The sequence below is a fragment of the Brachionichthys hirsutus genome, chromosome 23 (genome assembly GCF_040956055.1).
Source record: "Brachionichthys hirsutus isolate HB-005 chromosome 23, CSIRO-AGI_Bhir_v1, whole genome shotgun sequence".
In the NCBI taxonomy this organism is placed as follows: Eukaryota; Metazoa; Chordata; class Actinopteri; order Lophiiformes; family Brachionichthyidae; genus Brachionichthys; species Brachionichthys hirsutus.
This window is the reverse complement of record NC_090919.1, coordinates 240840-263195: the sequence shown is the minus strand read 5'-3', so window position 1 is coordinate 263195 and position 22356 is coordinate 240840. Positions and strand designations below refer to the sequence as shown.

General features: G+C 53.2%; 5 protein-coding genes across 6 annotated transcripts; 3 read left to right on the top strand and 2 right to left on the bottom strand.

The window, feature by feature from the left end:
- Window positions 1–700: 700 nt before the first annotated feature.
- Window positions 701–2162, top strand: znhit1 (zinc finger, HIT-type containing 1). 2 transcript variants are annotated; one of them, XM_068755933.1, is made up of 6 exons: window positions 701–751; window positions 1056–1153; window positions 1242–1317; window positions 1394–1473; window positions 1553–1722; window positions 1815–2162. In XM_068755933.1, exons 1-6 carry the CDS (start codon window positions 727–729, stop codon window positions 1834–1836), a joined length of 471 nt encoding a protein of 156 aa, XP_068612034.1. In that variant the 5' UTR covers window positions 701–726; the 3' UTR covers window positions 1837–2162. The 2 variants fall into 2 exon arrangements, with proteins under 2 accessions (XP_068612034.1, XP_068612033.1); XM_068755932.1 differs by having other exon boundaries at window positions 1394–1517; window positions 1593–1722.
- Window positions 2163–2332: 170 nt separating this feature from the next.
- On the bottom strand, window positions 2333–6023 carry aimp1b (aminoacyl tRNA synthetase complex interacting multifunctional protein 1b). The gene is given in 9 exon segments (XM_068755820.1): window positions 2333–2533; window positions 2536–2628; window positions 2829–2997; window positions 3075–3274; window positions 3345–3468; window positions 3711–3719; window positions 3721–3824; window positions 3996–4090; window positions 5914–6023. Coding segments are annotated over 9 exon segments (900 nt in total). The 5' UTR covers window positions 5946–6023; the 3' UTR covers window positions 2333–2459.
- A 2042-nt stretch (window positions 6024–8065) lies between these two features.
- LOC137911408 (phosphatidylcholine:ceramide cholinephosphotransferase 2-like) lies at window positions 8066–10175 on the top strand. The gene is made up of 6 exons (XM_068755778.1): window positions 8066–8580; window positions 8882–8999; window positions 9073–9130; window positions 9451–9546; window positions 9640–9806; window positions 10002–10175. The coding sequence occupies exons 1-6, from the start codon at window positions 8066–8068 to the stop codon at window positions 10173–10175; spliced, it is 1128 nt and encodes a 375-aa protein (XP_068611879.1).
- Window positions 10176–12797: 2622 nt separating this feature from the next.
- On the top strand, window positions 12798–17684 carry si:ch73-290k24.6 (WAS/WASL-interacting protein family member 3). Its single transcript, XM_068755830.1, has 5 exons — window positions 12798–12938; window positions 13563–14071; window positions 14143–14304; window positions 15091–15295; window positions 15436–17684. Exons 2-5 carry the CDS (start codon window positions 13927–13929, stop codon window positions 16757–16759), a joined length of 1836 nt encoding a protein of 611 aa, XP_068611931.1. The 5' UTR covers window positions 12798–12938; window positions 13563–13926; the 3' UTR covers window positions 16760–17684.
- A 3907-nt stretch (window positions 17685–21591) lies between these two features.
- On the bottom strand, window positions 21592–22317 carry LOC137911660 (steroid 17-alpha-hydroxylase/17,20 lyase-like; the record flags this gene model as incomplete). The annotated part of the gene is made up of 3 exons (XM_068756041.1): window positions 21592–21872; window positions 21956–22059; window positions 22139–22317. Coding segments are annotated over 3 exons (564 nt in total), but the record flags the coding sequence as incomplete, so codon positions are not given.
- Window positions 22318–22356: the final 39 nt, after the last annotated feature.

Below are 22356 nucleotides of genomic sequence, written 5' to 3'. Positions count from 1 at the left end.
ATGATATAATATTGTTTAACAAAGTTTCTAAACTATTTTTATGCCACAAAGTGTTTCGTGAAGGGGGGGGGGGGGGGGGGGGGGTGATCATCGGCTCTTGTTCCAGGTTTTGTCTGAATCTGGGGTTTCCTCTCCTCCCTGTCGACGCGAGGCTTGAGCTTTGTACAAACTGCATTAAATTATTTGACTTTGGTAATGGGAGATCGTTTGTTTGATCTGAATCTAACATGATTTTAGATCGATTAATTTAATCAGATCTTTGTTCATTGGCTAAATTAATTCACACTTCCCTTAAAACTGTCTTTGACTCCAGGTGATCAATAATCATGTCATCAGTAATTAAGATGAAGAAACAGTTGGAAGTATTTAAGTCAATCCTGTCATTAAAATTATTTTATTTTAATATTTTTAGTGATATGCTGATTCATAGAAAAACGTATTTCAATAAAACGAGTCGATCGATTAGCATTGAGCACGTTCAACTGTCGCCACTAGATAGCGCTGTTGTCAGAATCACTTCCGGTTTTCCGTAGCTGATAAATCCACAGTAAAGCGAACTTCGTGACCGTTTTTCCGCAGCGGAAGTAAAACGCGTAGGATTAAAAGTTTAACCGTTTCATGCTAGCGGTTCAGGTCCCCCCCCCCCCCCGAGCTGTCGTCATAAACACCTTCGCTTTTCGCCTCTTTTGTGCATTTGCGGCTGCCGTAGAGCGGAAGTGAACAGACATGGTTCTGGAGAAGAAGAGCTCCGGTAAGAATTCCCGTTAATCTGCTGTTAATCCGGGTTTAATGCTTTTACTCAGGTTTTAATAATCGCCGTTACAAAGCGGAAACGACCTGCGAGTTAACGGCGGCATCAATGACGTGACTGAGGGCCACGTGACGGGCGATCTGACGTCACAGATACCGTTTGTGTTCTTTGCATCCGTTTGGAAGCAACATGTTCGAACCTCCGCCCTCTATCAGGCTGATCGGTAAATGTAGTGATCCGGTAATAACCCGGGTTCACCAGTGTGAAACGTGAACCGATGACGTCATGTCCGTCTGTCCGTCAGCCCGGGTGGAGGCGGGCCAGCGCCGAGTTCTGGATGACGCCACCAGACAGAGGAGACTGAGCCGGCAGCTGGAGGCTCTGGAGAAGGACAACTTCCAGGTGTGTCTGCTCTACCTGAACGATGTCCATACATGGAGAAGGGCGTCGGCTCTGGAAAGGAAGTGATGTCATAGTGTGTGTTTTCCAGGATGACCCTCTGTCCTCCCTGCCTCCCGCGGGTCCTGCTGCACGCCTCCCGGCCTTCAGCGAGACCGAGGAGCCAGGTGAGACACAGACGTCCCTCACCTGTGTGAGGGACGTCCACAGGTGTAACCGCTGCTCTGTCCTCTGCGTGTCCAGAGAGGAAGAGGAGGAAGACGAGGGGCGACCACTTCAAGCAGCGCTTCAGGAAGAACTTCACCACGCTGCTGGAGGAGGAGGTGGGGCGCGCTGCTTCCTGCTCCTCTTCGCTCAGCCGTCTCCCGTGAGTCGATTCCTACTCTGTGCTCTGATTGGCAGAACCTCTCGGAGAAGGCGGAGCCTAACTACTTGTCTGCAGTGGCCCCGCCTTCCTGCCTGCCTCCCCGTCATTTCTGCTGCGTCTGTGGCTTCCCTTCACACTACACCTGCACCACCTGTGGGGGGCGCTACTGCAGCAGCAAGTGTCTGTGCACACACAGAGAGACCAGGTACGCTCACCGTGATGTCACCGTGATGTCACAGGCCAACCTTAAAGCTACAGCTACACGGAAACCTCTGGACATCCTTCATGTCTCTGCAGGTGCCTGAAGTGGACGCTGTAACCGCTGCCTTGTCACCATGGCGATGATGATGATGATGGTGGCGGGGCGGGGAATGAACCTGTGAACTCTCGCTGACATTCAGATGCTCTCATTGGTCAATGGTCATGTCACATCACTGCCGCTGCTGAGCAAACCGATAGCAACGTGAAGCTAAGTCCTCCAGCTGCTAGCTTAGCTTAGCAAAGAGGCGCCAGCGCAAAGCAGTGCTAGTGGAAGGACGTTCTCTGATCAGCCAGCCAATCAGGACGCAGGCTTCGGTTCCCCGGAGCAGGGTTGAAGTTTGATTGGTTGAAAACTTTATTGCTTGTAATAAACGTGACAAACATTCCAGCAGCTCGGGGTCTGTTTACGCCGGGGGGGGAGGGGTCAACATCAAACAAAAACGTGGTTTCATTCATCGGTCGATCACATGATCAGTCTGATCGGAATAAATTGATTAGATCTCACTCTGATAATTGTTTTCAGGTTTTAATCGAGAAACGACATGAAACTGAAATTTAAATTAATTCCGTCTTTATTCACGAAGCTAACAAGCGAGCTGCTGACTGGCCGAGGCTTTGTTGGCAGCTGGTCTTTCACAATAAAAGCATTGCGGTGTACGTCACATCGTGGCCTCTTCTGGTCTACCTGATGATGCAGTTGGTGAGGGAAGGGGCCCTGCAGAGACCCTTACCCCTCACCTCAAATCTGCAGCCTTGTAGTTAGCCACGCCCCTGCAGTCGACCTGCAGGTGGGGCTGGAGGAGCTCCCAAACCCTCTCCCTGGACTGCAGCTCCCTGTCCGGGTCACCTGAACACACGGAGGAGGAGGAGGGTCAGCCAAAGAGCAGACCTCCCTGCATGTTCGCTGGGACCTCACGGAACCCCCTTAAGGGCCCTTGAGTCCCCCCGGAACCCCCCTCACCCCCTGGGGATCCCTGGGACCCCCTTGAGGACCTCTGGGAGACCATTGGTTTAATTCAATCACCAAGTTTAGTAATTAATTTATTACAGGGTAGTTGAGAAAGGTAACTCTGTCTCCAGGGGTCGAGCCTGTGGGCGGAACCAGCAGCTCAATGATGTCATCAGAGGTGGAGCAATAAAGGAGGCGGGCCCGGGAGACCACACCCCTCAGTTTACAGGCCTTGCCGTTGCATAGCAACACAGCCAGAGCGCCGTGGAGCTGAGGGGGAGATCGAGCTTTAGGAGGTTACCTGGATTCGGGTCATTAGCACCTGGAAACAAACATTTAGGCTCCACCTCCTCTGGCTGTGTTTTCCCACCCAGCTTGCTGACGACCACGCGGGCGGCGTCCTCGCCAATGTCCACCTCCTGGACAAATAGCGTCGCTGCCAGCGGGTGGCGGCGGGCGCTGATGATCCGCCCAACCCGTAGGTCCAGTCGGGACACGTCTACCGGAGGCTCCGCCCCCAAGAGGAGAGAGTCAGGGATGGGATGACCTGAGAGAGAGAGAGAAAAGGGTTCAGTCTTTCCCTCCTCTTCCGTCTCCTTCCTCCTTCCGCCTCTCACCTCTCCTCCTCCTGTTCTGTCTCTCCCTTTGCTCATGTGGGGCGGGTGTAGGAGGACCAGAAGGAACAGGTGTGGTGGGGGCGGGGGCTAATTGTTGGAGGGGGTTGGCTGAACAAAGCCTTCGCTGAAATGCAGAAGAAGAGAGTTCCTGTTTTGATGTTCTGCATGGACTTATTCTCGCTCTGTTGCCGACCGGACCAGAACTCAGCGCCTTTCTGAGGAGCCGTTTATGGAGGGAAAGGCGGAGCCTGTCGAGTCCATTTAAACCAAAAACATTCCTGAGGAGGAGAACTTCTTCAAGATGAACGATCTTTAATGGATGGAGATTTGATCCGTAGCATGTTGGTGCGTCACAGGTTAGCATACCTGTGCGTCTCTTCTGTTTGTCCTGGAGCTGTCCTCTCAGCTGCTCGATGTCTTTCTTCAGTTTGCCATTTTCCACCAATAACTTCTTCTGATCTCTGACTGATGCCTGCAGGACTGAAGCGCACACACACACACACACACACACACGCACACACACGCACACACACGCACACACACGCACACACACACACACACACACACACGCACACACCTGGTTATCGTCCTGTTCTGAATGGTTCTGGGTGCTCTTGGCTTTGGACACCGAACCCATCTGTGACCTCTTACGAGCTTTCTCTCGGGTCAGCAGGGCGTGGGTTTTGAAGTAGTCCAGGATCTGTTCACCGTCCTCCGGGTCGAGCTTCTTCAGAGCGGCTTCCAGGCTGAGGGACAAGCAGAGAGTTAGCGGCGACAGCTAACAGAACACACAGAGTCCCGGCTCCATCCCCACGACTGGGCCGACTGGGCCGACTGAACCGGCACCGCAGACTCGGGACGTTCTGATCATCCAGATGCCGAGTCCGACGTGGTCCCATCAGAATCACCAGGACTTTACAAACATCTACAGAACACATCGATCTTTATTTCACATTTTTGGCACAAAGAACAACCGGGTCAGAACCAGGGCCTGTGCAAACACAAAGTTTGCTCCTGGTTTCAGACTGGAACTGCATTTCTCTCCTTTGCTGAGTTGTGTCTATCTAAAAATCAATGCTAACTTCATTTTGTAATTTAATCTGTGTCGCCACGGGAACCGCGGTCCCGTCCGGGTCCGGTGAACATTTGTGCTGAAATGTGTAATGTTGTGTTTCTGGGGACCCGTGAGGCAGTAGAACCCCGTCTTGCACGTCGCCATGGGAACGGGAGACAAACAGACGACAGCTGCTGTTATTTATAGACGACGCTGCAGAGAAGCTTCTTCACAAGGTTCTGTCAGGAAGTCCAACCACACAACAGGAAGAGGAAACACACCAACAGTCGTCACGTCCACACAGGAAGAGGAAACACACAACAGTCGTCACGTCCACACAGGAAGAGGAAACACACAACAGTCGTCACGTCCACACAGGAAGAGGAAACACGCACCAACAGGAAGAGGAAACACACACAACAGTCGTCACGTCCACACAGGAAGAGGAAACACACAACAGGAAGAGGAAACACACAACAGTCGTCACGTCCACACAGGAAGAGGAAACACGCACCAACAGGAAGAGGAAACACACAACAGTCGTCACGTCCACACAGGAAGAGGAAACACGCACCAACAGGAAGAGGAAACACACAACAGTCGTCACGTCCACACAGGAAGAGGAAACACGCACCAACAGGAAGAGGAAACACACACAACAGTCGTCACGTCCACACAGGAAGAGGAAACACACAACAGTCGTCACGTCCACACAGGAAGAGGAAACACACAACAGGAAGAGGAAACACACACCAACAGGAGGAGGAAACACACAACAGTCGTCACGTCCACACAGGAAGAGGAAACACACCAACAGGAAGAGGAAACACACAACAGTCGTCACGTCCACACAGGAAGAGGAAACACGCACCAACAGGAAGAGGAAACACGCACCAACAGGAAGAGGAAACACACAACAGGAAGAGGAAACACACAACAGTCGTCACGTCCACACAGGAAGAGGAAACACACCAACAGGAAGAGGAAACACACAACAGTCGTCACGTCCACACAGGAAGAGGAAACACACAACAGGAAGAGGAAACACACACCAACAGGAGGAGGAAACACACAACAGTCGTCACGTCCACACAGGAAGAGGAAACACACCAACAGGAAGAGGAAACACACAACAGTCGTCACGTCCACACAGGAAGAGGAAACACGCACCAACAGGAAGAGGAAACACGCACCAACAGGAAGAGGAAACACACAACAGGAAGAGGAAACACACAACAGTCGTCACGTCCACACAGGAAGAGGAAACACACCAACAGGAAGAGGAAACACACAACAGTCGTCACGTCCACACAGGAAGAGGAAACACACCAACAGGAAGAGGAAACACACAACAGTCGTCACGTCCACACAGGAAGAGGAAACACACCAACAGGAAGAGGAAACAGGCAGCAATAACATCTAGCAGATTAACCGAACGTGACAAAGGAGCTACATTAATAGAATCGTTTAAAGTGACACCGTTTCTACACCGGAAACACAAACAAACAGTCGTACCCGGGGTGAAGCAGGCTGCCGCTGTTCTCCATGTTGGTTCTAGCAGAAGCTCTGAGCGACTCTGGGACTGACACTAGCAGCTGTCTGATGGCATTTATGCTTGCAGGTCAAAGGTCAAACTCCTCCCATACTCCATGATGGTTGGGTGGAAACTGGACCGGGAGTCCGGGAGGTTCCGGTAGAACGGATTTATAATAATAATAACGCGTCGCTTTTATTTAGCGCTTCACATTATTCATCCACAGGCAATGTGGGTGAAGTGCCTTGCCCAAGGACACAACGACAGTGTACACATGTGCCGGAGCTGGGAATCGAACCGCCAACCTCTCGATCACAGGACGACCCTACTCGACCACCTGCGGCACCGTCGCCCGATGACTTCTGTCATCTTACATTGGAATCAGCCTCGCTGTGACGTCACACTGTTAAAACGTCCCCGCGTCTGCGCGCGGCACACTCACCTCTACCTGCGGCGTCGGGGACGCGCAGTCACAACGATGGGCGGAAACAGCCGAACTGCGGCGAAACACCTTCGCCTGTGGCAGTGACGCAAACGTCGACGGAAATGTCGCACCAAATCTGGACTGCCTGGGCGTGACGACGTTGTGAGCGTGGCTTCTTCGTGCACGCGCGTTCGCGCGGGAGTGAAAGAAGACAGGAAAGTGAGGGACGGGGTGAGAGGACCGGGAACCTGCGGCTCCGTCCACGCGACGCTCGTCGATTGGCTTTCACCTGTTTGTGATTGGAAAGCAGGCCGGCGGGGCCGCGCACCGTCACACAGGTGTGTTCCTGCTTACGTCAAAGTACCGGAAACCGCTTCAACACAGACGGGTCAGAAAACGAGGTATTTAAAAGAAACATTCAGGCTGTGATCGATGGTCCTATTGGTGAAAACGTTCACAGATGTCTCGTTGAGTTTGTGAGCTGCGGATCAATAACGTCATTGATTTGTTCAGAACGGCGCGAACGCTCCAGCTGGTTGTGCTCTTTAGCGTCTGGAGGATTTTATTGATCATGTAGCGTAGAAACGATCGATTAATTGTCTTAATACATGATTGGTGAGTGAATATGGAAGCGAGGCGTCCTGAGAGACACGAGCGGCTCATTAGTGACGTCATGCGCGCGTCTGTGGCGCTGATGACGGAACACTCCCGTGACTCCATTTAGTTGGTTTGTCCTGTTGGAGCCGGGACGACGGACGGACTCGAACGCATCACGCTCCAAAATCAAATTACTTTCTAATGGTTTAATATAATGTTCACAAACAACTCGGTCTGTTTGTTGGTAAACAAACGGATCAATAACTGATAGTTAATAAGAATGTAGCCCAATGACGGAATGTTTGAGCCTCCGCTACAGGTACAGCTGCAGCTACAGGTACAGGTGCAGCTGCAGCTACAGCTACAGCTACAGGTACGGCTACAGGTACAGGTACAGGTGCAGCTACAGGTACAGCCACAGCTACAGGTACGGCTACAGGTACAGGTGCAGCTGCAGCTATTCAGTTATTTGAGGTTTCAGAGCTCATCATAGCACAGAGACGCATTAGTTAAAGTCACCGATGACCTTTAATAGCGTCTGATAATGGACTTTATTTTATTAGATCTCAGTGCAGCCTTTGATATAATAGATCATCAGATTCTCTTACAGAGGCTGATCAATCCGTTGGTGTTAGAGGATCTGCATTGAACTGGTTTAGATCATATTTATCTGATAGATTTCAGTGGTGAATCTTCTACGTACACTGAAGTTAAATATGGAGTTCCACAGGGTTCAGTGCTTGGACCTGTTCTGTTCTCCGCTCTAGTGATGTCATCGTTATTGTTTTGTTCTGAAATCAAACGTTTCGTCGTTTTACTGAGTAAATGTTTTTTTGTGCTTCATCCTGACTAGAACTGATCAGCCAATCACGGGCCTTCTGTGTGTCTGGACCACTCCTTAAGCTGATCAGATGATTGATCAGTCATCAGCACTGAACCAATCCAAACGCTGCTATTGATCGCTGTTATCAGATTACTGATCACATCTGAAGGCAGAAGAAAACCTGTGAAACCTCCTGCGAATGGTTAATGAGGCGTTTAATTGATTGGCTGACGCGTGACATAGACTGATTGGCTGGCTCCTCCCATGTAAGGAAAGGACAGAAGAATCAATGGCAGCGTCAGAATTGATCCAGGAGGACGATGATATTCAGCCACATGTGGAAGTCAACGTGACCACAATGAACCCGCTCGGGTCGCCGGTCAACGGTACGGTGACCCACCTGGCGTCGTCACCCCCGCCCCCCGACGGTGCGAAGCGGCAGGCGGGCAGCAGAACGGGCAGCCTGCTGAAACAGAACCAGCTGATCCAGTCCCTGAGCCGCGGGCTGAGGAAACACTGCGACTACGTGAAGATCGCCATGCCGGAGGAACCGGCGGACCGCCTCCCCAAGGAGTGGTGGAAAACGGGCGTGGCCTTCCTCTACGCCGTGTTCAACCTGCTCTTCACCACCGTCATCATCACCATCGTCCACGAGAGGGTGCCGGACAAGTCGGTGAGCCCGCCGCTGCCGGACAAGTTCTTCGACTACGTGGACCGCGTCCCCTGGGCCTTCAACGTGACCGAGGTGAACGGGCTGGTCCTGGTCGGACTCTGGCTCGTCCAGTGGCTGCTGCTGGAGCACAAGTACGGTGTGTGTGTGTGTGTGTGTGGGTGTGTGTGTGTGTGTGTGTGTGTGTGTGTGTGTGTGGGTGTGGGTGTGTGTGGGTGTGTGTGTGGGTGGGTGTGTGTGTGTGTGTGTGTGTGTGTGTGTGTGTGTGTGTGTGTGTGTGTGTGTGTGGGGGTGTGGGTGTGTGTGTGGGTGTGTGTGTGTGTGTGTGTGGGGGGGGGGGGCTCCGTCTTGAATACATGGACATCCATTGACATCAGATTCTGTCACTGACGAGGTTACGGCGCTATGAATTGTGGGTAAACGTGTTGTCCTCAGGTCCATCGTGGGCCGCCGCTGCTTCTTCCTGATCGGGACGCTCTACATGTACCGCTGCGTCACCATGTACGTCACCACGCTGCCGGTTCCTGGGAAACACATGGTCTGCGCTCCGAAGGTACCGGTAGCCGACCCGCCGGGCTTCTCGCTTCCTCGCGCGTTCTGGTCTCACCGGCGTCTGTCCTCTGCAGCTCTACAACGATTCCACCGCTAAGGTATGGAGGATCCTGCGTCTGATCTCTGGAGGAGGTAATCCCTGAACGCTGGTCTCTGCGGCCTCGAACCGAATCGCCGTGAAATTAAAGCAAAATGGCCGCGCGAGACGCCTTTCCACACGGCGCTAATTTAGCCTAGCGTCACCTGACAGAAAACAAGGATGTCCTTTCTGCCGTGTCCCGCCGTCGGAAAACTGTCTCCGTCTTGAAGTCACAGAGGATGGACGACTCTGGACGTGACCTCTGGCAAACAGGGTCTCTGATTGGCCCACGGGTCGCGGCGTCACGCAGCCGGGCTGAGTGTGTTCACCTCAAGCCGCCTGGACTTCGTGCTGATGTCTCTGTTGTGTTCAGGTTTGTCTCTGACCGGCTCCCACATGATGTGTGGGGACTTCCTGTACAGCGGTCACACGGTCATGTGTACGCTGTCCTACCTGTTCATCAAGGAGTGTGAGTTCACACACCTGAGCGGCGCCGTCTTTGGCGTTCTCTTTCGTGTTGAACGTTGTCTGACCCTCGGTTCCGTTGCTGCTGTGTGTCCAGACTCCCCCCGCTGGATGTGGTGGTATCACTGGTTCTGCTGGGTTCTCAGCGCCTCCGGAGTCGTCTGCATCCTCATTGCCCATGATCACTACAGCATCGACGTGCTGGTGGGGTACATCGCCACCACCAGGATGTTCTGGTGGTACCACACCATGGCCAACACGCACGTAGGAGCGCACACACGGCCACGCGTGGCGCCGCGTGGCGTCGGCACCCTCCTGTGTGATGTCATTATGCTGCCGCCGTCCTCCACTGATCCCGATCGAGCTGTTTCTGAGCTTGATGCTGACACCTGGGGTCAAACGGGGGATGTGGCATCTGCGACCGCGGCTAAGCAGAGCTTTGTGTTCATTTCTGCTCAGGCGCTGCGTCGGGCACCCAGCAACTTCCTGTTGAGGACGTGGTGGAGCCCCATCTTCAACTTCCTGGAGAGAAACGTCCAGACGCCGGTTCCCATCGTCTTCTCGTGGCCGGTGTCTCTGCCGTCCTTCTGCAGACCGCGGTACCGGATGGTGGAGGTGGGGAGGGACGAGTGAGGACAAGGGGGGGGGGGGGGGGACCGACCTTAGCTGTCTCCCATATGAACAAAGGGGGCATCAAGCTCAGAACCATGGGCTCCTTCACTGTGAGGAAGAGGTTGGTATGCTAACGTTAGCTGGTGGTTCTACCTCAGAAACTTTGACCCTGAACACAAAGACCTGATCCACGTCCGGCCGCTGGCGTGAAGGCTAATACGACGGCTGCTAACGTAGCCAAGCCTCAGACCTGTGTGTTAGCCAGCTTTTTCCTGTCTGAGGAATTGGATGCTAGCAGTGCCTGACCTGCTAACGTGAAGTTAGCATTAGCTTAGCCAATCTAACCTGAAGTTAGCGTGTCAGGTAAAGAAAAATATTCATTTGGATATTTGGAAGGAAGAACAGCAAAAAAAGTGTCTAATTAATTTACTTTATACAAAGGCTCAAACTTCCTGTCATTCAGCGTCTCTGCCCAGATAACAGATTGGCTAAGCTAAAGTTAAATCTCAGATTAAGAGGACACCGCATTTGTTTTTATTATTTGAAGTATTACGTATATTCTGATCATTAGTCAAATAGAGCTGCGTTACCATATTAGTGCAGTTAGCTAACTCATTGGCCTTTAGCGTTTTAACACAATTTACCTGATATGTACCACCTTATAAAACCATTATAGATACAGATCGTTGGTTGATGGCTAGTATGAGTCACGGGCGAAACTGTTAGCAGAAGGCTAGCATTGTAGCACCACTTTCAGCTAGTTCTTCATGTTTGGCTCAGTTAGTCACATGTTACCAAAACAGTCAAACTGGTCAATGACAGTTAAGATATTAGTATCAATGACGGGTCAATCAATCTCCAACCAACAAATGAGTTGAATGCCCTCATGTGTGGTTCGAAGCTCCAGCTAGCCACTAGCTAGCTAGCTGGAGCTGGTAGTAGCTGAACTGCTCCCGGAGTCAGAGCTTCTCTTACGGGATGTGTGTTGCTGCTGATTGGTTGCTTTAAACAGGGCTGTTCTCCACACGTGTCTCTTTACGTTCCTTTAATGATAGAGTTCATGAGGTCAGTGGCTCATTAGCATGCTAGCAGTAGGCAGCCTTTTAGCTATGCTAGCAGTTTGTAAGTTAACCAGCACATGACGACTGTTTGATGGTTTATTGTCAGATCCTGACCAATTATCTTCTGACTTTTCAATTGATGCTAATAAAAAAGTTGGTCTTCTGACCAATGAGAACCAAAGACCGTCCTCCTCCCTCAGCAGAGTGCTGGACACTGGCGATGGGGACGACGGCGCCGCTCAGACACGAGTACTAACAGTAATACGGGACGACGGCTCTGCTCAGACACGAGTACTAACAGTAATACGGGACGACGGCTCTGCTCAGACACTAGTAGTACTAACGGGAGTAGTACTAACAGTAATACGGGACGACGGCTCTGCTCAGACACTAGTAGTACTAACGGGAGTAGTACTAACAGTAATACGGGACGACGGCTCTGCTCAGACACTAGTAGTACTAACGGGAGTAGTACTAACAGTAATACGGGACAACGGCGCCGCTCAGACACTAGTAGTACTAACGGGAGTAGTACTAACAGTAATAGGGGTTCGGTAAAACATCAATAACTCGTTGGTGACACGTCAGGATCAAAGTGCCGCCTCTCTCCCGTCGTTGTGACGAAGACGATGTGCTGCAAGCGCAGCTTCACCAGAAGTATCTCTCAAACTGCAGGAACCACAAGGGACCGTCTGCAAAGAGGCGCTCGCAGATAATCAATAACTTCCCTTTTAGACGTGGCAGAAGAATCAAAGTTTGTCCAATCAGCAACTCATGATCGGCAGGAGCCAGTTGAGGGCTGCGGCGAATGAAAATGAAGTTACTGAATTTGATTATTAATAAAAGCTCCCTACAGTAACCGCCTCCTGTTGCTAGGCCTCCCAAATCGTCCACCGATTGGCCAGAAGTCCATACCTCTGGCCAATCGGATACTCAAGATCCATAAACGCTTTTTTTTTTTTTTACTTTGACCACGCGCATGCGCACGCGGTCTCCTTGCTATTCATTATTCTCACCCACGAAACCATCATTCTGATGTATTTCGTCACAGACTGGAAAAAAACATGACGTCATTTGCATTAAGAGTAAAATGAAACGGATAACGTCCTCTCAATCACCGAACCGAACCCCTTCACTGCGGATCGGTGCCGTTTCTGCGGAGCCGGATCACGCGAAAAGGCACACCCGGGACTTCCGGTTTGAGAACGTTCGTTGTGTCTTTACAAAATAAAAGAATCACCCAAAGACGAGAACCTGGTGACCAAAAGTCTGTTCCGCGTTCACGTCCCGTTTATCGGACGACCGTAGCCCGATAACAGCGCGTTTAACCGTTAAAACTGACACGTTTAAATGTTTTCTTTAGGTTCTGCAAGTCGTAACGGCTTGTGTCTGTCGATGTAGTTTACATCAGTTATTGATAACATGTCGGGCAATTGCGTATTTCTGTTGCACAGGTGCGTCAATGAATCGGTGATCAAATCAACAAGTTTCAACCAACCTTTAACCTCAGAACATAAATAACCGGAAAAGCTTTTATTCTGAAGTTCACGTTAACGACAAAACGGAAGTCCGTCTATCGTCACGCGCGCTTGACGTGCTGCTGGCGCTGATGGCGGCGGTTGTGGCGGAGGGTCTCACCGGGGCGGGAGACCGAGGAGGCCTCGGCCGTACCGAGCACCGACGGACGGACAGTAACCGAGCGGAGAGCACCGGGCCCGGCGAGGTGAGTCAGGGGAGGCCGGTGGACCGGACCGGACCGGTGTGTGTGTGAGATGGTCATATTACTGCAGCAGCGAGGGGGGGTCGGGGGGGGGGGGGTCTGTTTATTTATAACCATAAATGTTCACATTTTCCATATTTAGAAAGGAGAAGTCGGGTTTACGATCACCGTGAACTACACACGTGACCTTTGACCTTCAGGCTCACTGGTGAAGCAACTTCAGGTTAGAATAGAACCAGTGACGTCATAAACGCTCAACAATTTGGAGTGATCAATTCAATTATGCGTCGAACCCACAACCTTCTTGCTGTGAGGAGCCAGCACTACCCACTGCGCCACCGCGCTGCCTTTTTTATGGTTGGTACATGGGTAGCACGGTGGCGCAGTGGGTAGTGCCGTCTCCTCACAGCAAGGTTGTGGGTTCGATTCCTTTCTGAATGGAGTTTGTATGTTCTCCGTGTGAGTTTTTGTCTGGCTCTCTGACGCCCTGGCGACATGTCCAGGGTGTACCCACGAGGAGGATAAAGCCACTGCGGACGAGACGGTGGGGGGGGAGGCGGAGCATTGTCTATACTACACATTAATATTATGGATCTGGCTTTTACTGACTGTCCCTCTGTCTCCTAGGACAGGACCCCCCCCCCCCCAGGACCCCCGCCTGGCTGCTAATCTTCATGCTAAGTGTTACAGACTTAGCTTTTTGCTAGCAGCTGCTTCACCGTGAAACCTTCTTAGCTGCAGCGCTAACAGAGATTCACATGAAGATGTAGTTCATTTTAAAGCTACCAGTAGCTAACAGCTAGCAGCTAACAGCTAGCCGCGCAGTCCGCGCCGCAACAGCAGGAAGACTGAGCCGGGAATAAAGGCGTTAAAATGTAGCTGGCCTGAGCAGGTACGTCTTCCAGCTAGTTAGCTGCTAGTTAGCTGCTAGTTAGCTGCTAGTTAGCTGCTAGCGTGGCTTGAGGCCCGGTCCAGACAGAGCGGGGGTGTGATGGAGTACCACTCCGGTGGCAGCCTGCCCCTGCTGGGGAGACCGCGCTACTGCCCTGGGGCGGCTGGGACCGGAGGCTACCTGTGTGAGACGGGACACTGCTGCGGAGACACCGGCTGCTGCACGTACTACTACGAGCTGTGGTGTAAGTACTGCAGTACTAGCGCAGTACTACTGCAGCTTGCTGTCAGCGTTCACGGTGTCTTCTGGGTCCAGGGTTCTGGCTGCTCTGGACCGTCCTCATCCTGCTCAGCTGCTGCTGCGCCTACCGACACCGCCGGTCCAAAGTCCGGGTCCAGCAGCAGCAGAGACAAAGAGACATCAGCCTGCTGGCCTACCAGGGAGCCGGGTCCTACCCGTCCTCCATGCTGGACCTCAGTGAGATGCCTGCCTGCCTGCCTGTCTGCCTGTCTGTCTGCCTGTCTGTCTGCCTGTCTGCCTGCCTGTCTGCCTGTCTGTCTGCCTGTCTGTCTGCCTGTCTGCCTGTCTGCCTGTCTGTCTGCCTGTCTGTCTGCCTGTCTGCCTGCCTGTCTGCCTGTCTGTCTGTCTGCCTGTCTGTCTGTCTGCCTGCCTGTCTGCCTGCCTGCCTGTCTGTCTGTCTGCCTGTCTGTCTGTCTGCCTGCCTGTCTGCCTGCCTGCCTGTCTGTCTGTCTGCCTGTCTGTCTGCCTGTCTGCCTGCCTGTCTGTCTGTCTGCCTGCCTGTCTGTCTGTCTGCCTGTCTGCCTGTCTGTCTGTCTGCCTGTCTGTCTGTCTGTCTGCCTGCCTGTCTGCCTGTCTGTCTGTCTGCCTGTCTGTCTGCCTGTCTGCCTGTCTGTCTGCCTGTCTGTCTGTCTGCTTGTCTGCCTGTCTGTCTGCCTGTCTGTCTGTCTGCTTGTCTGTCTGTCTGTCTGCCTGTCTGTCTGCCTGTCTGTTTGTCTGTCTGCCTGTCTGTCTGTCTGTCTGCCTGCCTGTCTGCCTGTCTGTCTGTCTGCCTGTCTGTCTGCCTGTCTGCCTGTCTGTCTGCCTGTCTGTCTGTCTGCTTGTCTGCCTGTCTGTCTGCCTGTCTGTCTGTCTGCTTGTCTGTCTGTCTGTCTGCCTGTCTGTCTGCCTGTCTGTTTGTCTGTCTGCCTGTCTGTCTGCCTGTCTGTCTGTCTGCCTGATCTCACTCCATTGGTCCGTTCTCAGGTTTCCTGTCCTCCCTCAAGCTGCCGTCCTATGAGGAGGTGGCGGCCCAGCCGGTGACTCCGCCTCCTCCCTACAGCTCGGTGTTCACCTCCCCTCGCTACCCTCAGCCCCCCCGCTGTGCGGAGCCACACCTCCTCACGCAGCACGGCGTGCTGCTGCATCGAGCGCTGAGCGACGGCCCGTCCTCCCTCAGCTCTGACAACAGGTAAGGATGCGGGTTCTGGTTCCGGTCCCGGGTTCTGGTTCTGGTCCTGGTCCCGGTCCCGGGTTCTGGTCCTGGTCCTGGTCCTGGTTCCGGGTCTGGTTCTGGTCCTGGTGAATAATGAGGGCGTGTCTCTCCTCCAGCTCCAGCTGCTCCTGTGACTCCTGCTGCCCCTCCTCTCCATGTAGCTCCTCCTTGTCAGCGCCTGTCACGTATGAGACTGACACGAGCCATGCCTCTACGCCTGATGAAGCCACGCCCCTCACTCCTGACGTTGCCATAGAGACCGGCGCCGCTGGTGACACGCAGAGGAAGACGAGCGGTGAGGAAGATGCTGCCGGGACCCCGGAGCCCAGCGTTCTGGATTCCCAGGCTGGTTCTGTGGCGGGTGTCACTCAGGCCGCCTCCCCTTTCTGCCCGGCGCCTCCTGTTGGTTGCACCTGCAGGCCGAGGACCGCCCACAGTCCAGGTGTTGTTGGACCGGCGCCCCCCTCCATCAGGGGCCCGTTTTACGGCCCAGAAGCCGGACCTACTCTGAAGTCGGATCCTTCGAGCCCAACAGCCCAGACCGGCGTCCCCAGAACCCGGTCCTCTTTGGACCTGGTACTGGGTTCTGCTGAACCCCAGAATGCTCGTCTTCTGCCAGTCCCAGTACCTACAACCCCCGTCCAAGCTCCAGGACCGGGTCTGGCCGTCTCGGTACCTTCAGATGTTGGACCTGTTGACGCCTCACCTGGTCCCCCAAACCACGCCCACGGTTCAGGTGGCCCCTGTCCGGTCCTGCGTCCTCCCACTCCACCGTTGCCTTGTCCAGACCCACCAGAACCAGGTCCAGGATCCAGCCGGATGTCGGATCCTGTTCCGGTGCTCGCCCCCCCCCCACCTCCAGCCATAGCCATAGAGTCTGACCCCAAAGCCCCGCCTCCGTCCCCCCCCCCAGCCCTGGGTTCTTTGTCCCTGCCGGGCCCACCGTTACTCCTGGACCCGGTTTCTGCTCTGCATCAGTCCAACCGAGGGGGCTGTTTCTCTGGCCACACCTCCTCCCTGTGCCCCTCCCCCCGGGCCACCCAGTCGCCTCCTAAACAGACCCTCTTCTCCCCCTGCGTGGACGTCTTTGAACCGGGACCTCCCAGCTGGGGGGTCGAAGACCGGCCAGGTGAGGGCGGCGACCACGACCACGATGACGATGATGAGGAAGACGAGGTGGGAGCTGATGAGAGTCAATACAGACGCCGGAGGCTGACGGGCGACTCTGGGATTGAGGTGTGCCGATGTCGGGTGGAGGAGGAGGAGGAGGAGGAGGAGGAGGAGGGAGATCAAATGGGAGGTGCAGACGCCGGTCTCCATGACAGCGTGGACTGTCCTGCCCATGGTCAGGTACCCACAGCGGTCAACCTCTGTAACCCCGCCTCCAGCGCCATGCCGTCCTCTGAAGACGAGGTCGTCGTCGTCATGGAGACAGCGTGAAGGAAGGAGGCGTGACATTTTACCGTAGGAGACGAATACGAGCCGACGATGACATCATCGGAGAAGAGAGGAAGACACGCACCAGGAAGTGGCGCTTCCTGGAGGCCGTCTGTCCTAAGAGCCAAACCGATGACCTCACAGGTCCCGTTTGTGCTGTCCATCAGTCCATCTCTTCAGTTCCACCAGCTGCCCCCCCAGAGTCCGGACCTGCAGGACTCCAGAACAGAGACAGAACTTGAGCGTCTTCTCTGGACCTGGGAAGGACACGATGGCTTCAGGTTCCAGCCTAGTCCTCTGGGATCAGGTGCATGTTGACGTTCTCCCATTGGGCCCGATCCTTACACCCGTCCACGTGGACTTCCTTCGGTACCCAGTTGTTGGGTCGGATGACATCACAAGACAACCCAGCTTCCTGCACCAGACAGGAAGCTGGACCGACTGGACCGGATTCATACGAGTCAACCTTTGTGGTTCGCTCGATACGAGAATGTGGTTCTGATCCGATGTGGGCCGCTCTTAGACGAGCAGGACCTCAAGCGTTGATGTTGTTGTGTTCTTTGTTTACTTATTGTGATTATCTCCGTGGTTACGTGAGCGCCATTTCTACTCAACAGGTGTTGCTACTTAGCATTAGCTAGCGGTTCTGGTTCTGTGCGGCCAGCCCGACAGGAAGTGACCTGTAGCTGGTTTCCTTCGGGTTGAACTGAGGGTGACATCGTCTGGGAGCGCCGTGAGGCGTTCAGGGGCGGAGCCTCCCGTTCGCTGAGGCCGGTGTAACTTTTCACTCGTCTCTGCCAGAAACACTTGAATCGTCCTTAATCTCCTGATAACGATGCTAACATTAGTAGATGAATAGTGCGTGAGTGACATCATGAAACTGTGTGATGATGTCATCAATAAAACGTCTCTGTTCATGGATCAGAAAGCTTTATTTAGTTAGCATCACAAGGGTCCGTTTGATCAGACATGCTCTAAAGCAGGAGTCCCCAAACCTTTTCCTGTGAGGGCCACGTCACTTTCCCTTCTCTGATGGGGGGCCGGGGCCAGTGATGGGGGGGGGGGTAAACATTTAGGGGCCGAATGCGAAGGCAGGCTGTAGTTTAGGCTTCATCTCACCATCACAACTACACACAGTGACATGAACGGAGTGTCACACACACAACGCCTCTCACACCCAAAGTCAGTCTCTCTCCAGCAGAGGGGAAGAACGACCGGATCAATCAGCTGATCCAATAAGAACGACCGGATCAATCAGCTGATCCAATAAGAACGACCGGATCAATCAGCTGATCCAATAAGAACGACCGGATCAATCAGCTGATCCAATAAGAACGACCGGATCAATCAGCTGATCCAATAAGAACGACCGGATTAATCAGCTGATCCAATAAGAACCACCGGATCAATCAGCTGATCCAATAAGAACGACCGGATCAATCAGCTGATCCAATAAGAACGACCGGATCAATCAGCTGATCCAATAAGAACGACCGGATCAATCAGCTGATCCAAGAAGAACGACCGGATCAATCAGCTGATCCAAGAAGAACGACCGGATCAATCAGCTGATCCAATAAGAACGACCGGATCAATCAGCTGATCCAACAAGAACGACCGGATCAATCAGCTGATCCAACAAGAACGACCGGATCAATCAGCTGATCCAACAAGAACGACCGGATCAATCAGCTGATCCAACAAGAACGACCGGATCAATCAGCTAATCCAACAAGAACGACCGGATCAATCAGCTGATCCAATAAGAACGACCGGATCAATCAGCTGATCCAACAAGAACGACCGGATCAATCAGCTGATCCAATAAGAACCACCGGATCAATCAGCTGATCCAAGAAGAACGACCGGATCAATCAGCTGATCCAATAAGAACGACCGGATCAATCAGCTGATCCAATAAGAACCACCGGATCAATCAGCTGATCCAAGAAGAACGACCGGATCAATCAGCTGATCCAATAAGAACGACCGGATCAATCAGCTGATCCAACAAGAACGACCGGATCAATCAGCTGATCCAAGAAGAACGACCGGATCAATCAGCTGATCCAATAAGAACCACCGGATCAATCAGCTGATCCAAGAAGAACGACCGGATCAATCAGCTGATCCAATAAGAACCACCGGATCAATCAGCTGATCCAAGAAGAACGACCGGATCAATCAGCTGATCCAATAAGAACCACCGGATCAATCAGCTGATCCAATAAGAACGACCGGATCAATCAGCTGATCCAATAAGAACCACCGGATCAATCAGCTGATCCAAGAAGAACGACCGGATCAATCAGCTGATCCAATAAGAACGACCGGATCAATCAGCTGATCCAAGAAGAACCACCGGATCAATCAGCTGATCCAAGAAGAACGACCGGATCAATCAGCTGATCCAATAAGAACGACCGGATCAATCAGCTGATCCAAGAAGAACCACCGGATCAATCAGCTGATCCAAGAAGAACGACCGGATCAATCAGCTGATCCAATAAGAACCACCGGATCAATCAGCTGATCCAAGAAGAACGACCGGATCAATCAGCTGATCCAATAAGAACGACCGGATCAATCAGCTGATCACAACAACACAACAACACGCTGTGGTCTGAGATATCAACTTATTATTTGTCAGGTACGACTTTAGTAATACCTCGAGTCTCCTCACCTTTACGGTGGCGTGGTCGGTAGGGTTACCGACTCACAGCCGGAGGAACTGGGTTCGCATCCAGCTGTGGGAGTTGGGGTGGCGCGGGGGCGGCGGGGTGAGGCCTTGGGGCCTTTGCCCGGGCGAGTATAGCTCGCCCGGGCGTGCCCCGGGTCCTCCCTGCTGTCCTTGTTCCACTTCATTCCCGTACGGGATTCGATACCAGGGCCATTTTGCCCCCCTGCCAGGAAACTTGCTGGTTTCCGGCGAGCGGAAACCAGCGCGGAAGTAACCGAGCCGCTGTGCCAAGCGAGCCAAGTGAGCCGAAATGAACGTTTCTCTCACGTTTTCAAGCAGTATTTTATATTTTAGTACAGAATGAAGAAAGCTGCAAGTCAAACGCGACTTTTATGCGTCGTCGTCGCGCTAACGAAGCGCTAACGAGCTGCTAGCCAGCTGCTAACGAAGCGCTAACGGGCTGCTAGCCAGCTGCTAACGAAGCGCTAACGGGCTGCTAGCCAGCTGCTAACGAAGCGCTAACGAGCTGCTAGCCAGCTGCTAAGGAGCTATGGAGGCTCACACAGGTGAAGTCGGAGTCTTCGTCCGGATCAGACCGACGGCTAACTTCCCTCACAACCTTATTGAGTGTCTCCCAGACGGGCAGGTGAATAAAAGTCCTTCCAGATATCTTACTTTTCATTCATTTTACATTTTCTTTGGCTACATGATTAAACTAAGCTAACCTGAATCTGTGTTTCCCCCCATTAAACACGAATGACCGCTAATTAGCGAGTCAAAAACATTTAAGAGACTGAGCTAACGCCGTTTTTTTTTTTTTTTTTTTTATTATTATTATTTTTTTAAAGCTAACGCCGTTAGCGTCAAATTTCTGGAATTAATTTGACTAGTTGTGATTTTAATATAAATGCATAAAAGTAATTCCGGCTTGTGTTATCATCAGACGGTGAACATCCATCACACCAGAAGCGACTGGAGGCCCCCCGAGTCCAGGAGGAGCCCGACGGGCTGCTGGTCCTTCCGGCTGGACGGAGTCCTGCAGGATGTCTCTCAGGAGGACGTCTACGCCCGCTTGTGCCGGCCGGTGGTGCTGGGAGCCCTGGACGGCTACAACGGTAGCCGTTTATTTACAGTATCGGATCGCTGCCCATCTCGCGGTGAACCTTAACCTTTCGCCGCGTGTTTCCTCAGGCACCGTGATGTGTTTCGGGCAGACGGGCGCCGGGAAGACGTACGCCACCGTGCCTGACTATAATACTATGCCGAAGGACAGCACCGGTACGTATCGCTCCGCGAGGCGCCTGCCTATAATACTATGCCGAAGGACAGCATCGGTACGTATCGCTCCGTGAGGCGCCTGACTATAATACTATGCCGAAGGACAGCATCGGTACGTATCGCTCCGTGAGGCGCCTGACTATAATACTATGCCGAAGGACAGCATCGGTACGTATTGCTCCGTGAGGCGCCTGACTATAATACTATGCTGAAGGACAGCATCGGTACGTATTGCTCCGCGAGGCTCCTGACTATAATACTATGCTGAAGGACAGCATCGGTACGTATCGCTCCGTGAGGCGCCTGACTATAATACTATGCTGAAGGACAGCATCGGTACGTATCGCTCCGTGAGGCGCCTGACTATAATACTATGCTGAAGGACAGCATCGGTACGTATCGCTCCGTGAGGCGCCTGACTATAATACTATGCTGAAGGACAGCATCGGTACGTATCGCTCCGTGAGGCTCCTGACGGAGTCCGCCTTACAACAAAACATAGGACGCGCGGACGATAGGACGTTCGGCAAATTTAGAAGATAATTTAAGACATTTCCGTGCATCTTACCGTGAAAATACGGTAAGTTGATATTACAGAACATCGGAACATTAACTTTCTGGCCGTGTGTGACCGTATGTCATTAAAAATAAAAGGGGGGCTACTCATGTTGTATGGAAAGGAAAATAAGTACATTTTATTTTGGGTCTCTGGTATTGTTCAGGGGGCCGGGCCAAATGTGGAAATGGGCCAGATCCGGCCCGCGGGCCGTAGTTTGGGGACCCCTGCTCTAAAATGTAGCCATGCTAGCTTAGCTCAAGTTTCTGCTCATGACATCAGATGCTACGTGTTAGCTGTCAGCTAGCTGCTAAGGTTTATTCAGTGAGTCCCCTCACATTTCATTCTGTCCCCCCACCCTGCCCTTGGGCTAACGGCAACCTGATAAGGTAAGGGCTGCAGGACCACGCCCACCCGCCCCTGCAGGTTGGGCGGGGGCTCTCCGGCCGGCAGCTTGAAGCTGATTCGCTGGAGCAGAGAGGCCACGAACAGGAAGAGCTCCATCCGGGCCAATGATTCGCCAACGCAGACTCGAGGTCCCGCCCCAAAAGGCAGGAAGTAGGCGGGAATGACCCGCTCACCGTGGTCGTCAAGGAAACGGTCTGGGGGAAGATGAAGGCGTTATGTGCGGCTGCTCTTTATGGAGTGGGGCGTGTCCCCGGGGGGGGGGGGGGGTGTGTGTTACCTGGGCTGAACAGGTCGGGCTTGTCCCAGTGGCGGGGGTCGTGGTGGATCGACCACATGTTGACCAGCACACGAGTCCCACGCCGGACAGCGCAGCCTCCGATGCTGAGGGGCGGGGTGGGGCGGGGCGGCGGTTACAAAGAGCTACTTCCTGTCGGTCGGCGCTCCTTTGGTTCCGACCCACCTGCTGTTGCTCACGGCGACGTGCGGGATCAGCACCGGGCTGACGGGTCGGATCCTCAGGCCCTCGTTGATGACACAGTCCAGGTACGGCAGCCGGCCTCGGTCCGACACGCCCACCGGCCGCTCCCCGCCCACCTGTTCATCCAGCTCCGCCTGCACGCGCTCCTGGATCTGGAGGGGGCGGGGCGAAGCTAACGTTGACTTGTCTGAGCTCGGGAA